This window comes from Echinops telfairi, unplaced genomic scaffold, assembly GCF_000313985.2.
Source record: "Echinops telfairi isolate 266 unplaced genomic scaffold, ASM31398v2 ScPeMD7_7468;HRSCAF=8506_0, whole genome shotgun sequence".
Lineage (NCBI taxonomy): Eukaryota > Metazoa > Chordata > Mammalia > Afrosoricida > Tenrecidae > Echinops > Echinops telfairi.
The window spans coordinates 49215812-49232109 of NW_022111369.1; the positions used below are offsets into that span (position 1 = coordinate 49215812).

The 16298-nt window shown below is 44.4% G+C and overlaps 1 protein-coding gene across 1 annotated transcript in view; it reads right to left on the minus strand.

Moving 5' to 3' along the window:
* Positions 1 to 15632, minus strand: part of SLC4A4 (solute carrier family 4 member 4) — a 348568-nt gene extending 332936 nt beyond the window's left edge. The window contains exon 1 of the mRNA XM_045284208.1: positions 15559 to 15632. Within this exon, the coding sequence (XP_045140143.1) occupies positions 15559 to 15631 (73 nt within the window). The 5' untranslated portion in view covers position 15632. The remainder of the gene's footprint in view (positions 1 to 15558) is intronic.
* Between the last annotated feature and the right edge of the window lie 666 nt (positions 15633 to 16298).

Consider the following 16298-nt stretch of genomic DNA (forward strand, 5'->3'; position numbering starts at 1 on the left):
GCCCAACTTTCACATGCATAGAAGGCTACTGAAAATACCATGGCTTTCCAAGACTTTAAAGAAGTCTTAAACAGCAGATATACTTAATGGAATACAACTTTTGAACTTTTGACTGCTCCCTCCAAGAGCATTAAGCCTCGAAGCAAGAAAAAATCCTTGACAGCTTCAACCTTTGCTCCATTCATCACCTGATCCAGTTTTGAGAATTTTTATTGTCTTTACACTGAGTTGCAATCCACCCTGAAGGCTTCCATGCTTGATTTTCATCAGCAAAGGCCTCAAGTTCTCCTCACTTGTAGCAAGCGAGGTTGTGTCGTCTGCGTATCTCAAGGTGTTGAGCCTGCCTCCAATCCCGATGCCACATTCTTCTTCTTCATATAATCCAGCTTCTCTGATGATTCGCTCAGCACACAGACTGGGGTGCACACATCTTGATTTTAAACCATGAAGCATGTCCTTGTTCTGTTCACACAACTGCCGCTTGAGCCATGTACAGGCTCCCCGTGAACATGATGTAATGTTCTGGGATTCTCATTCTTCTCAAGGATATCCATAGCTTGTTATGGGCCACAAGTCAAATGCTTTCACAAAGTCAATGAAACACAAGTAAGTATCTTTCTGCTTCGAGCCAAGATCCCTCTGACATCAGCGATGATACCCCTTGTTCCACATCCTCTTCTGAACCCAGCCTGAACCTCTGGCAGTTCCATAGCAATGCACTGCTGCAACCATTGTTGGATGATCTTCAATAAAAGTTTACTTGCATGTGATATTAATGATAGTGTTCTACATCTTGAGCATTCCGTTGGGCTACCTTTCTTTAGAATGGTACAAATATGAATCTCTTGCCAAGTAACATTTTCCAAATTTCCGGGCATAGACAAATGCTTCCAGTGTTTCGTCAGCTTGTTGAAACACTTCAATTGGTATTCCTTCCATTCCTGGAAGCTTGTTTTTGGAGAAAGCTTTCCCTGCAGCTTGGACTTCCGTCAGCACCATTAGCTCATGCTCATAAGCTACCTCTTGAAATGACTGAATGTCAGCGAGTCGCTTTTGGTACTGTGACTGCATATTCCTTCTATCTTCTTCTTATGCTTCTTGTATTGTTCAATATTTCCCATTGAATCTTTCAATATAACAACTGAAAGCTTTTTTTTCTTTGTTCTTTCAGTTTAAAATATGCGGAGTGTGTTCTTCCTTTTGGGTTTTCTATTTCTAGGTCCTTGCACATTTCATTTGCACTTGATCTTTGCGAGCTGCCCTTTCTTTGACTTCATCATTCCTTCCACTTGTCCTAGCGACTTTCCCATTAAGAGCACGACGTTTCAGAGACGGCTCTCATTCAGGCTGTCCTCTTCCTTTCCTGTCTTTTTATGACCTTTGACCTTTGTCGTGTGTGGTGTTCTTGATGTCATCCCACATCTCATCAGGGCTCCTGTCAGTGCTCAACGCGTCAACTCTGTTCTGGAGATGTTCTCAAAATTCAGTTGGGAGAGACTCAAGGTTCTATTTTGGCTCTCTTGGACTTGTTGCCGAAAAGGGCTATTGGTGAGGAAGAAGTCACTTGCTCTTTAAAAATTCTATCATGTGATCCCTAGCTTCATTTCTATCACCAAGGTCATATTTTCCAACTACTGTCCCCTCCACTTTTGTTTCCAACTTTTGCAGTCCAATTGCCAATAATATTCAATGTATCTGGATTCAATGTTGCTCAATATCAGACTTAAGACACTGGCAAATAGATCTAAGCCTATCACAAACAGTGTGGTGCTGCAAGAGAGATTTCAGACGAGCCTGTAGAAGATGAATTCAATGCCATTCCTCTTGATTCCCTCATTCCAAGCAGAGCAAGCCATATGATTTTCTCATTCACAATGGCCAATACAATCCATTTCAGCTCACTAATGTCTATAATGTTGTCTTGTACATTTCATTTCATTTCTTACAACTTTCAATTGTCCTAGATTCATACTTTGTACATTGCAGGTTCCAATTATATTAATATTTTCAGCTGCCTCTTCTCATTTTGAGTTGTGCCCCATCAGCAAATGAGATCCTAAAGGCTTTACTCCCATAGGCTTTCTTCCAGCCACTTAATTCCAGTCAACTCTACTGAGAAGGCGGCTCTTCCTCAGTCACCTGTTGAGTGCCTTCCGACCTGAGGGGCTCATCTTCTGACACCATCTCCAGCCATGTGCTGCTTCTTTTCATGAGGGTCAGCATCAGACAATGTTGTGATTCTGTCCCTAAGAATGTCTGCAGCTAAGTCCTTAGAAGTGAATAGCCTTCTTTCTTCACAGTCTGTTCTTAGCCTGGAAGCTCTGTTGAAACCTGATCCCTTTGGGTGACCCTGCTGGCATTTGAAATTCCAGTGACATAGCATCCAGCATCACGGCAGCACACAACCACCACAGTATGACAAACTGACAGACAAGTGGAGGTCTCTAGCTGTAGTTTATTAATATACCCAGGGTTCTAATATTATATAAATATATATACAAATACATGGAAATAGTTATATTTATGAGCAGTGATAAAGGGTCTCTCACTGTATATGGTACACACAGATAAACCACTCATGTTAGTCTTTTTTCTTTGTTTTCAAGAGGGAAAAACAGAGGGCTATTTCTCCTCATTCTCACCCACCTCATACCCTGATAGGAACTCATGACACCCCTGTTCTCAACAAAGACACTACAGCACATTCAACAACAAAATAATCATCATCAAACCCCTTAAAACTCATCCCCTGACCAGCTGTTTTCATTATTATAGAGTTTCACTGCTCAGCACGGTCAATGCCATCCACGTCCTCCATCTTCCCTTGTCCTGCCCAAAAGTAAGTGCCAGGAAGTCCCCACCCTGCTCTGGGAAGAGTTTCCCCCCAGAGTGTTCAGGCAGTTAGTGCCAACCCTGGAGGACTGAGGTCTGTTGGATTTTTTACTTGACGCCAGAGGAGAGTGGAGCCAAAACAGTGTCTGGCAGAGCAGGGTTTGAAGAAAGAGAAACCACCTTACAAAAAGAGATGAGCTCTCCACGCATCCTAACACCCAGGGCCCGCAAAAGAGCTAGAGAATGTTAATGTGCAGCGCACATGCACTCAGACAAAACGCACCTGTGGGCCACACACAGAGGGTCTGACAGTTTCCATTATTTCTCTGTGGTCACCATTTGCACAAATGAGTGGGAAGTGGGTTGAAAGATAGAAAACAATGGCTAGCCCAATAGTCATTGATAAGTGGATTTGCAAAGCAGCTAGAGAAACAGCTTAGAGAGGCATCTGGATATGCACATTCATACTCTCATTCCAACTGCATTATCCAGCTCTAACTCGATGGCTTCTCTTTTTGCAGTGGCCTAAGCCCTGGCTGAGCAAGAAGGAAGAATGTTCTTTAGTGGTTATCCAAAGATAATCCGCAATATAGTAATACACTCATGGCTAATCAGGTACCAAATGTTTAATATTAGTTCACATAATTCCCTTCCCTCGCATACCTGTATGCAGGTAAATGAAGCGTGGATAATTCTGCAGGATTATAGCAATGACCCAGAGCTAAGTAAAGGGCACCGAGAAGCTCAATTTAACTTGCTTAAGCCAATCTCAGAATTTGCATGGCTCTGGTTCTTCAAAAGACCCCTTGAGGGACAGAAGCTCAACTACTGTCCGAAAGTCTATGGTTCAAATCCACCAGCCACTCCACAAGAGAACAATGTGACAGTCGGCTTTCATAAAGATTACAGCCTCAGGCCCCCTAGGGAATACTTCCACTCTCTCCTGCATGGTTGCTATGGGTAGAAATCAATTTGATAGCAACTAATTTTGCTTGATGATCCTCCATATTCACCCCCAGAAGAGAACTGCATTCCTGACACAGATATCGGGCCCAACCTGTGCATTTACTAGCAAACCAAAGCCAATGAATCAGTACTGATACACAGAGACTAAGGATGCTGACGTTTCCAGATATGCTGAGTTCTGTACAGCACTTTGCCATGACCATGGTACCAGCCCCTACCATCACTCCCGCTTGCATTGCTTGTAAAGCACAGGCAAGGGTAGAGGAGAGGAAGGCAGAATTACATTTTCAAATTACTAATTATCCAGGGGGAGTGGGGGGGGGTAAGATAGCTCAGGAATTCTCTGAAAACTTTTGTCTCTTATAGTCACAGAATAACTTTAAATTCACAATCCTTAGCTCCATAACCTGCCCTGCAGGAAAAGGATGATCTGGCTATGATATCTGTTCTCCCACACATCACCAAAAAAGACACTAGATTGGCTCTTGTCCTCTCTCTCTCATTTCTCATGACATCTCCCAGTCCCTTTATTGATCTCCTTCCGGCTGCTTTTTCTAGTTCTTATCCACCTCTCTTTCCATTCTAAAAGGAAGGGACTCAAGCACACTTTATTGGAATGAGTACTTGAGCACTACCCTCAGAAATTCAGAGAACCTGCTCCTGGTGCTACTTCCTCCAGTGTTACCTCAAGAAAATTACTTTAACCTTTCCATGACTCAGCTATCTAACTGTAAGGTCAGGACACTGAGCTTTCTCTAAGATTCTTTCTAGCTCTAAAAATTCTGAAACAGTTCTAAATATTTTAATTGGCCGTGTGTAACGGAGCACATAATACGGAAGGCAACAAGTCTCTGCCCTTATCCCAATGTCTCCTGTTGGTCATTTTCTCTGGGGCACGCTTCAGCCTACTGCAACCCAACCCGGACCCCTGACCTGCGAACAGAAGTCAGCAAGCACTTTCTTCCGGCCAAATCCAGCAGCTCCTTTTCCATCCACATTTCATAGTGACTTCCAGGCAGCTTTGAAGACTGTTGCTCACTCACTCCTCTAAAAGTGCTCTCTCTTCTCTTCCTGGTTCTCCTCTGACTTTTTTAAATGTCTCCTTATCAGTCTCAGAGATCCCAATCTGTACTCTTCTCACTGCATTCTCTTGCCTTGGGCAATGCCACCCACCCTATAGCTTGAAGTGTCAACTATACGCTGAACCCAAACATACACAAAACTGTCGCCAGCATGTCCATTCCCACTCATGGAAACCCGTGCGCTCACGGGACTGCATGATAGGGTTTCCCTGGCTATCAGCCTTCTAGAAGTAGATCCCTAAGACTGTTTTTCTGTGATGCAGGTGTTTGGCCTCAGGTTGCCAACTACAGGGTTAGTGGTCAAGAGCAAACCATTTGTTTCGCTCAAGGACCTCGTACCACATGCCTCACTCAAAAAGACGCAGTGCCATCGAGTCCATGCTGACTCACAGCAACCCTGCAGGACAGAGTAGAACTGCTTTTCCTCAGACACTAAATTGCCATCGCCATCCCTGTTATTTTCTTCATAGCTCCAGACACGTGCAATTAGGTACCCAAACCTGCTGCCACTGCATTGATCCCAAGACACAGTGATCCTGCAATAGAGTCTGACTTCCCCACAGGGTGAGCAAGGTTGTGCTCTTCCTGGAAGCCGACAGCCACACATTTGTCAGGAAGTTGCTGCGGAGTGGCAAGCACAGACCATTCGGTTAGTAGCTGAGTGTTTTAACCACTGCTCAACCAGAGCGCCCACAGGAAAGCACCACTGACTCATAAAAACAGCAAGTATTTGCAGAGCACTGACCCGCAATCATCCTCCACCACGCTTCCCCCAGCGCTTATGGTCTTAAAAATGCCACATGGCCTTCCCCAACGACTCACAACAGAAATCCAGAAGTATTTGCCTCCAAGCATCTATCTTTCCGTGAGCAAGTCACATTCAACCTACTTGTCTCCATCTCCTTTGGCCTCAGTCTAATCTCCCCCCAACACTCTCACTCAGCTGAACCTCAGTAACAGTCTTTGCCCTTATCTCTGCCCTCCTACAAAGCTCTCTCCACCCAGCAGCCAAAATGTCTTTTTAAAAAGTAAAAATCGTGGCTTGTCACTTCCCATTTTAAATCCTCCTTCAATAGCTCCCCAGGGCACGCATGATGAAGTCCTCAAGCTGGTGACTAGCTGCCATCTTGTAAGGCACCGAGTCAGGCAGACAATCCACACACAATGAAATGAAAGCCTGCCTGCTTCCACAGCATCCCCAAGATTGGTTGTGGACCCAACTGCTGTGATCCACGGGGTTTTCCCTAGCTAATCTGCTTCCTGATAAAGCCTGCTCCACACCATAGCAACACACGTGCCCCCATGACAGAGACGTGTTAGCAACGTCTGATGTACACTGGCCAGAAACCAAGCCTGCGCTTCCACGTGGAAGGCACGAATTCCACCACTGAACCACCGACACCTCCCGCCCAATGTCAGCACCGCAGAAGAGCTCACAAACCGCTGTCCCGGCCCTCTCTACCTCCGACTAGTCTCTTCCAGTCCACATAAGCCAATCACGTGGCTGCACAGGTTCTCAACCGGGCGCGCCTCTTTCTCACTTGCAGAACTTCTGCCTGGGCTGCTTCTCTCCGTTCTTCATTTCACTAATGTGTGTTCCTCCTTCACTTTGCATCTGAATGCTCTCTCATGAGAGTTATATCCAGTGTTCTCCCACGCAAACACACCCGTATAGATGATCCGCTCTCACACTGGTCATCTATAACTAATCTTGTATATTGAATAACATTCACATTAATTGTATCCCTACTTGTAAAATGTTAGCAAATTCAGAGATACGTGTGATCTTGGAAATATAGCATATTTTTAAAAGCCTCTATCTGCCATTTTTCCTACCATGTTGCATGTTTAAAGAAAAGAAAAGCCCTGACCCATCACTTCATCAATCACATTAAAGCTAGCAGTATACGAGTTAACATAGATATCTGGCCCCACGATTGTGCAAAAGGCTGAGCACTTGATACTGATCTAAAAGTTGGCCCTTTGAACCCACCCAGAAGTGCAGTGATATAAAGCCCTGGCCATCTGCTTAGTTGAGGTTATGTTCATTGAAAATCTAACGAGAGCAGCTCTAAAAGGGAACAGGTGAGGTCACCAGGAGTCGAAGTCAATTTGAAAACAAAAGGCTTGGTTTGGCTTCTAGATACTAATCTACTAATTCGCTGATTGTCAGATGTCAGTATTCGCTTTAATCTGAAAGTAGTCTGCAGACACAGTAATCGCTGGCTAGAAAGGAAAGTCACATGCAGGGACTCGATATGACAAATTTATACCGTTGATCCTGGGGATTTCAAAGTCCTTCACTTATACTCCTGGGAAAGCTAGAAGAAAGGGGCAGGGGGCCTCTGTTTCTTTATATAAGAAGCGAAGATCCAGAAATTAAGTAATGTGTCAAAGATGTACAAATCTCAGGATGATCTCATAGACGAGAGCAAGCACCGAGAATCTGCAGAGCCTCATTAGTGGGTGGAGGAGGAGCCAGGTGCCGTGAACTGCGTTTGGTGGGAAAGAAGCATACCCAGACGGGAATCGAGAGCTGGCCTGGGTCAGCCAGAAAGGCGGTGGCAGAGCCAGAAACAGAACTAGGCCCGGGACTCCCGGTCACCACTATGTTCCCTAAACCACAGCAGACTGAGCAAACACGAGCAGCAGCCGTCTGCTACGGGCTGAATCTGCCAAATGTATGTGTCCAGTCTGGTCCATGAAGAGCCTTCCTTCTACATCCAAGACGGTTCCTGTATTTCTCAGTAAAGATAGAATTGCTCGTTGAAAATGTCATAATCAATTTAACCAATCTATAAATATTCGATCCTGACTAAAATGTAAAACCTATTTTTATTTCCAGCACTTTAGGCTTGGTCCAAACGACTGAGCATTCCACCTTGGCAACAGTGACCATCTCTTGAGAGGCTGAAGTAGCCTTGGTTCCCCTTTGAAAGTCACCAGAGTGTAAAGGCAGGTGAATACATCGGACACAGCACTTAGGCTTGCTGACTTTTCATTTCTACTCCACGAAGAGGTAAAAAACAATTAATCAGATTTGAGGACTTTTCGGCTATTCAGAGAAAGGAGAGATTTGAGTCACCAATACTGCTGACTCAAAGGCTGTCACTCACCGCCGCCTCTGCCTTCTCCTCTCCTCTCACCTGGCAATCAACAGATTGAGTGTACAATGTTTGGTACTTCCCATGACCCCCTGTCTTGATAGGCAGCCCCCACATGCTATCAGCTGAAGAACTAGAATAAAATACAATAACATTTCGCCAGTAAGCTCGTCAGAGCAAGAAGAGGGGTTCAACTCATCTTTCGTCCACTCTGGCGCCACTCCCCTTCATCAGGCCCAACTCGCAAAATGGGACAAGAAGGAGAAAGCATTTAGCTCAGGGCAGAGCATGGAGTATTTTGTCCTATACTATTACATACTTTTATTTAATGCCTACCCAAATTGCATAATAGCCTTTTTTTAATTGCCATTAAATCAATTCCAATTTAGAGCAGCCACAGGTGTGTGCCACAGTAGAACTGTGCCTCAAAGGGTTTGCTTTTAGTGCCTGATTTTTGGGGGGTTTTCAAAAGTCGAACACCAGGCCTTTCTTCTCAGCAGACTTTCCTCTGGGTGGGCTAGAACTCTTGAATGTACAATTGAGGCAGTCCACCCCTGGCGCCACTCAGGGACCTCTAACAGTCAATCCAGTACCAAAAACCAATCCACTATGGTCACGTCTATTCTGAGTCACGGCCACCCTGATGCTCAGAGCATGGCTGGCCCCATTAGGCTTCCTAGGCGACAAATTGTTCCCGAGGCAGGCTGCCACCTCTTTCCTCTGCAGACAGCTAGTAGGTTCCAACCGCTGACCTTTCAGTTAGCAACCGAACGTCTTTGCCACTGTACAACCAGGGATATAACTTAACAGCCAATAACTCACTGCCACCAAGTTGTTTCTGACCCATGGCGACCCTATCGGGCAGAGAAGAGCAGCCGGCCGGCCCCTGTGGGTTTCCAAGACTGTAACTCTCCACAGGAGTAGAAAGCCTCAAGTTCAGTCCCTCGGAGCAGCTGGTGGTTTCAAACTGCTTACCTTTGAGTAGTTGGGTTAGCAGCCCCAGGCTTAACTGCTCAGCCACAGCCAAGAGTCACTTTTAAAAAGGCAGCAGAACTACTCTAGTGATGATACACGGGGATGAAAAGTGTCCGTGGTTATATACACTGACTAGACTTTGAATCCTCACTGTGGGGGAAAAACGAGAACTGGAACTTGTTTTCCCTAAGAAGTAATTTTACAGCTTTTTCTAGACAACAGTGTATCTATTGCCCTAAATAGAATCATAATTAATATCCCTCTTTTTGGAACATGAGGCAATTCAACAAATTAGGGGCCACTTGTATCAGAGCCGTCTATGCGAGGCAAGCTTCACGCGGAACACCTGAAGGCAAGTCCCAAGAGAAGCCTGGGCAGAGGAACCCAAAGGGCAGGAGAGAGGAGGCCAAGGGCAAGTTCCACCTGCGCATTCTAGCTTGACACTCAGGGAAGGAAAAGATACAAGTCGACAGAAAATCAAGCAAATAAAAAACAAGTAGGTCAATTGGAATGATCGGTGAGACCATATTGATGAGAAAGAGGGTACTACCGTGCAAGCACGCTCATCCCTAAAGCCACGTGCAGCAGTGAAAACCATTCTTGCCAATTGTCCGGACAGCCGCATGGCGAATGGCACAGTCCACAACTTCCCTTTCTCAGACTGAGAAACCCCTAATCCAAAATACAGCTTATTTTCTTTGCTCATGTGATAGAGGGAGATTTGAACTTTTATTCTCAAACTGAGGCTGAGCCACTCTGCCTTAACAACACAGGATTAAAACGAGTGATAGCTACTCCCCAAAATATCAAACAATATGTCTCGCAAATGTGACCAGACAAAAAGCTTCTAAAAAGAAACTCAAGCCCCAGGCAAAATCACAGCAAACGTACTATTTGAGAATTTCTGGGGCTCTGCAAAACACAACCCCAGTACCTGATTCTTTTTGTTTTTTAAAGAACATAGATACCTAGGACAAGAGGGGGCTTCGAGTGACCCTCATACTCACTTTCTACTGCCAGTGAATTCTCTACAATAAGAAAACTTTGCGAAGGGATGTGAGACTGCAGCGTCAAAAATCCATAGAATTATCAAGCGATCTCCTTGGAGCTAAAGAAGTCTGAATCTAAGCAATGCTTCATCTCGCTGACGCAGTAAGAGACGGGGAGGCTCCAGAGGTACACCCTGCGCGTGTTAGGACCTCTGGCAAGCACTCAGCTGGGGCCAGGAGGGAAAAGGAACATGCAACTCAACCTGTAAATTGGTCAAACCTGGCTTGGGAAACTTAAATTGCCATGCAGGTAGCAACCTTTAAGCATCGCATGCCATTTCTTTAAAGCTTTCCAATGTGTGGCCATATTTTTGTTTCCATTTTTTTCCCTTCAGCAGTATTTGCCAAAGTGTTTCCTCTGTGCACACTGTTTCTGAGCACTCTGACTGACCAGCAAGGAAGAGGTCAGCACAGTGCAAGCGGACACTCTATCCAGGGCTCAGAATAGCCCCAGCCCCAACGCAGCCGCTCCCTTCCCACCCGCTAAATTTCACTCACTCCTCAGCACGTACGCTTCTCCCCATTGTGCTCATTAACAAAGTCTACTCGAACTGAAGCCCACCTCACTGCCCCCGGTGAGGCCGTGGAGCGGGGCGCTGCTACCCCTGTGGGGCTCTGAGGCTTTTTACAGGAATAGAAAACTGCATCTTTCTCCCTGGGAACGGCTGGTGGTTTTGAACTGCTGACCACAAGGATGGAGCCCAACAGGTAACCACAATACCACTGACTTGAGTCAATGGCAGTGAGTATGGATTTTTTTTTTTAAATGTCTACCAGGCCTCAATTGTTTTTCCCCCAGGGATACTACCTCCTCCAATACACATCAATAGATATCCCAATACCTTTTGTAAAAAATAGTTTTGAAGTCATTATGATTGCATGTCTGTAATTGGTTGAGATCCTGACGCCCAAAAAGACAAAAGCCATCACTTTATTCATTTAGTCTCTCTTCACAAGACAGAGTAGAAGAAGAAATGAGGACAGAAAGATGTGTTTTAGGGTTTGTTTTTCCCCTTACAAATATGAATGCGTGGTTAAAAATATGTCAATAATCTTTGCAAAACCAAATAGTAGCAATGCCAAGGATAAGACAGATACTACATCATCTTATTTAGCTAAGAGTTCCCAGGAAAACAATGTCTAACTGAAATTCAAGTACAGATGTAAGAGGATTACATAAAGTAATTCTACATACCATATGCTTCATTTTGGTTTATGTTATAAATTTATTGACTGGTTCTTTCTGTTAACAGATAGTTAGTGGATATCTTCTCAGTCCCAAATACTGTGCTACATCAGCACTTTTATTTTCCTAAGGACAATTAGCCTGTAAACTCCATGCATTTATAACAATTCTCTCTCTTTCTCTTTCTCTCTCTCCCCTCCCCCTCTCAGTGTCCACTTGTACAATCATTCTTGCAACCGACTGCTGGGAGCATGCTCCCTATTGGATCCAATCTTCAATGGTGAATAAAACCACCACAATAGATCACAACAGCTTTTAGAGAGCTTCAAATCGGAGACCTGTCTCAGCCAACATTGTCTTGCTGTGTTTTATGTTTCCTGAGTCGTCGGTTGGAGTCAACGCTAAGTGAAAACACCACTCCTCGTGAAGTCAGAGTTGCCAAGGCCTGCTGGGGAGTTACCTAGCCTCACAGAGCCAAGGCCTTATCTCAAAGGATAAGGTGGAGTTTGCTCTTTTCCCCTATTGCAAAATATGAGAATATTAAGTAATCTGTTTATAACATACAAACCAAATTCCTGGCAGGCGGTCTCTTTTAAGGCTAAAATATCCATAGGCTTCCCTTCAGTTTTTAAAAAAAGCTCCCTGGACTTCTCCTATCTTAACCTGGATTCACCCAACAAAGTCTGACTATCCCCCCACCCCCACCCCCCCAGTGTGTGCTTGAAGTGAAACTCAAACAGATGTCTCCTTCATGGTCCCGTGTCCTAGGTCACTTAGATAATGTCAAATTGTCACTGCAGTCGGATCTTTGGATGCACGTGAGCTAGATTTTTTTTGCCCCCACCCCCACACAAATAGGACTATCCTAAAAATCGTTCAATAATCTTAACCTCAGTAAGCACTCTATGCCACAAAGCCTAGTTTTATAAAGCCTCACCAGGTACAAGGTCATCAACGTGAGGCCATATAGGTAAGAATCTATTTATTTTAATGATTACAAATGGCACTCGATTTGCCTTTTTATGAAGGCTCTCTTTAAGCCATCAACACAAGTGCAGGAGGGAATTGCTAAGAAAGCAGGTTTCCGTCTTTAAATAGACCCCACACAGGTAAATCCATTGTTTCATCAGAAGACAGCTCCTCCTCTGACTCACTCTATCCTTAACAAGTTGAAGCTGATGATTTTCTAGCGACTCTAAATCATGGGTTAAGAACCATGCCACCTCCACGGTCCAGGTGAACAAGATGAGCTAAGGTGTGATATCAAGCCTCAGTCTCCTCCCTTGTCAGAACTACAGCACTAAACGGAACTATGAGAGAGCATCTATCTCTTCTTGTCTACAGGCTGAACTGAATCCAACCTTCCAAATTAAGAGACCTAAGAAAAATTGTTAAAAGCATAAACATTTTAAAGCCGACAGAGTCTCAGGACCTTATTCACCTTAATAGATTGTTGTCAGCATATTTTATTAATATACATTTTAAAAAAGAAACCAACTGAGTCTTCTTTTAAGTTTACTACTTCGAAGACTTAGTGCTACAATCTACTTCAACCATGTTTACCTTGGAAGCAAGGGCAACCACAATTTGCCTTACGAATTGCTATCCGTAACTGAAGCTTTCATTCTGCCACGACTGTACCAGAAACATATATCCTTCACAACAAAAGTAATAGTGTGTTTTCCTTCCAATGCACCCTAGTCTGTGTAATTGAAGGTAGGAGACAAACTTATATCCTTGAGGAAGATATTCCCACTCAAAATGTGAAACATTCTTAAAGGTCTGACCACCTAGCCGCCTGGTCCTTCTCCAACACTGGAGGCGACCGTCCGTCAAACCCCGGTTGGTTTAAACTCCTTCAGCCTCTCCCCTAGACTAGAGCCATAAGAACATTTAGGTTCCCCACCCGACGAGACAGAGCCAAGTGGGAAGACTGGAGAATGTCTTGAAAGGGTCTATGAGCGGTTCCTAATGGTGGCTTTAAGATTTCTAATGAAGAGGAGTACACGGTGTTGGAAGTTCTCCGCCAAATGATGACAGCAGAGGCAACCATCACATAGGGCTTCAGGGTTTAACAACCGACAACTAATTCCACATGCCTGGGAGGAACTGAAGTCAGCTCAGGCCCAAATTAACATGAAAAAGAAGCATATTAGCATTCTTATTCAAGTAAGGGGAAGACACAAAATCCACGTGGCAAATTTAATCACCACAAAGCCAAACGCACGTCTTAAAACCTGCAGGCCTTTCTACACCTTTGGTTTTCTTCTTGTTTCTGCCTACAGAGACCTGGCTCCAGGTGTGCATTCTATTCTCTTATATTGTCATACAGTTTGTTGTTGCTTAAAAATCAAGGGAAATACTTCAGGAAATACACTTTTTAGTCAAAGCCTTAAGAAACTCATAGCCAATATCCCATTGCAGGAGGGTGCTGTCAATTCCAACAGACCTCATAAACTCTAGAAGTGATTTACATCTCCTGTGAACTTAGCTGGGACCTTATTCTCAAGGAAAGTGTGTGTGTACACACACACACACACACACACTGCACTTACTTCGTTCCCAGAGCTTCCCAAGCTTCCTCGTGGATTGTTCTACTCTAATTGCTCTAAGAGCAATGGGTGTTTCTTACACCCATGTGCTACAGCCCTGAATACTCTGAACGCTTTTTGACACTGAGGACAGCCACCACAACAGAGATTGAACATCATAGGTTAGAATCTTGGGACAAAAGTGTGGCTTTCACCAATCTTTTCCCACAGTTGTAATATAAAAGTACAAGGAACCCATTGAACAATATGAGAGAAAATACTGTAGTTTCCTTTTTCCTCTGAAATTTAGACACCAGACATCAAATTCTTAGTAGTCAGGCTCAAGACCATAAATAAGGGAAGTTGGGGAGAGGGGAGGGGGTGCTAAGGACAATTGAGCAGCCAGACTGTTCCACCTCTTCTAGTGACACAAGAACATCCCTTGCTCGGCACCTGGTGCTCAGCTCAGTTGAAGAATCACTCCAGAAAACGCAGTGTCCACCTTGTTCCCTCAGCCCCACCGCTCTGGTGCAAGTTTGAGAAGCATTAAGAAAATACTCAACAAATGTCCTCAGGCTGGAGCCTCAAAACACGAATGACAGTGGTTCTCAACCTTCCCAATGCCGTGACCTTTAATACAGTTGCTCATGTGGTGGTGACCCCCAACCATAAAATTATTTTCGTTGCTACTTCCTAACTGTAATTTTGCTACTGTTATGAATCAGGCAACCCCTATGAAAGGGTCGTTCCACCCCCAAAGGGGTCCCAACCCACAGGGTAAGAAGCGCTGATGAATGGACTGCCTCTCAGAGGATTCTAAAGGGTAGAATTTATCACCTGACTCACCTGCAAGTTTTCTTTCACTGTACTTGAGTACTGTCTTAAACAACTCATTGTGAAATACTGAACATCTGAGCTGTCGTCCCATGATTTTACGTTAGTATTATTCAGCCACCATTAAACAACTACATCATTCCAATACATGGACAAGTTAAGCAGTGAGTTTTCTTTTTATGGTGATGAAAATTTTAGCAATGGATACTGGTGATAGTTGCAGAACATGATTGATGTATTAGGTCTCTCTGAATTTTACAGGCAAAAAAAAAAAAACCAACCCATGCTGAATTGACAAATAGTGTGTTGCATATAATTTTTCAACAAAAAAGAAAGAGACGAGGAGATGAGGGAAAGGAAGGCCTACTCGGGACACAGCAGCACCGGCTAAGCCACAGTCTAACGCTTATTTGGTTGTTCCTAGAAACTAGAGAATATTAGTAGAAGAGGTCCTAGAGCATTGTGAAGTAAAAGTGCTTGTCCATCTGCTTCTGACTGAGACTCCTTCGTGATTACTACTCTTCATATTAGCATAGACCCACTTCTCCTAAAGCAAAGCCCACAGTCTCCAATTAATCTGTTTCTCTACCCAATAAGCTTCAGGAAAGAACATGAGGAGGAACTACCAAATACACTTGATAAACTGATAAAACTACCAGTTTCCCTGGGGCAGTTGTTTGGAGGCACAATTGGGCACAATATTTATTTTCGACAGAAAGGCACAGCTAACAGACACCTGCTTCAACATTAGACCACTTTTTCTCTCTCTTTTTTTTCTTAACCAGGCACAGGACCACACTGATTCAGATTCAGATGGCCCGATAAAGTTCTTAAAATTACTTTCTGTGTCGAAGCAGATGTGGAAATAAACAAGACAACCACAGAAAGCCTTTGGATTTTAGTTCTAAAATAGAAGCTCTATGAAATGTATGAACATCAGTCTCCACAGAAATACGTGAACATATAGGAACATGCACTTTCCCAGACCCATGGGCTCACCTTCTACCTCTTCTTCATCACACACGTGCTTGAGGAAGGAAGCCCCTCTGTCCAGGACAGCTTCATCCTCCATCCTATAGTAATAAAAAAGAAAGAAAGAACGCTCAGACTTCTCCTGGAGGGTGCCACTGGACGTGGCCCAGCTTCTGGGCAGGTTGACCTGCAGGCTGCTGTTCATGTTTGCAGGATCACTCTTCCTTTGGTGTCTGCCACTGCTTCACACAGCTCCTCTCATCCGGTGCTTGAAAATATGCCGGGCACACATAGCTTCGGCTCTAACCTTGACAGGGCACCCACATGGGACATATGAGAGAAAATATCCTCAATCGTTTTCAGCAGAATGTTGGGGGAGCTCCTCTTTGGGGGTTGCAGGGAAAAAAAGGAGAGATGAAAACAAAACAAAAAATACCAAGAGAGGAAGTTTGGTGTGTCTGGAGTGTTCGTGATGATCGTTTGTGGAAATCCAGCTTCGGTGCTTAGCTCTTTAAACACCCACTGCAGAAAAACGTATACCCTCACACACACGCATGCACACCCACCCACACGCAGAGAGGCAGGGAGCTAGTCTAGTGCACAGTGGGAGCCTAGCTTCCAGCCAGCCCCTTAATACCAGCACAGCCCAGTGTTCTCTGTTGAGAGACAAGCTTTGAGTCACATGTTGGCCTTACGGAAATCTGACATCTGAGGATTACCCAGCAACGGGGCTTCAGCAATGGTCACATCTATACATGCCACCCATT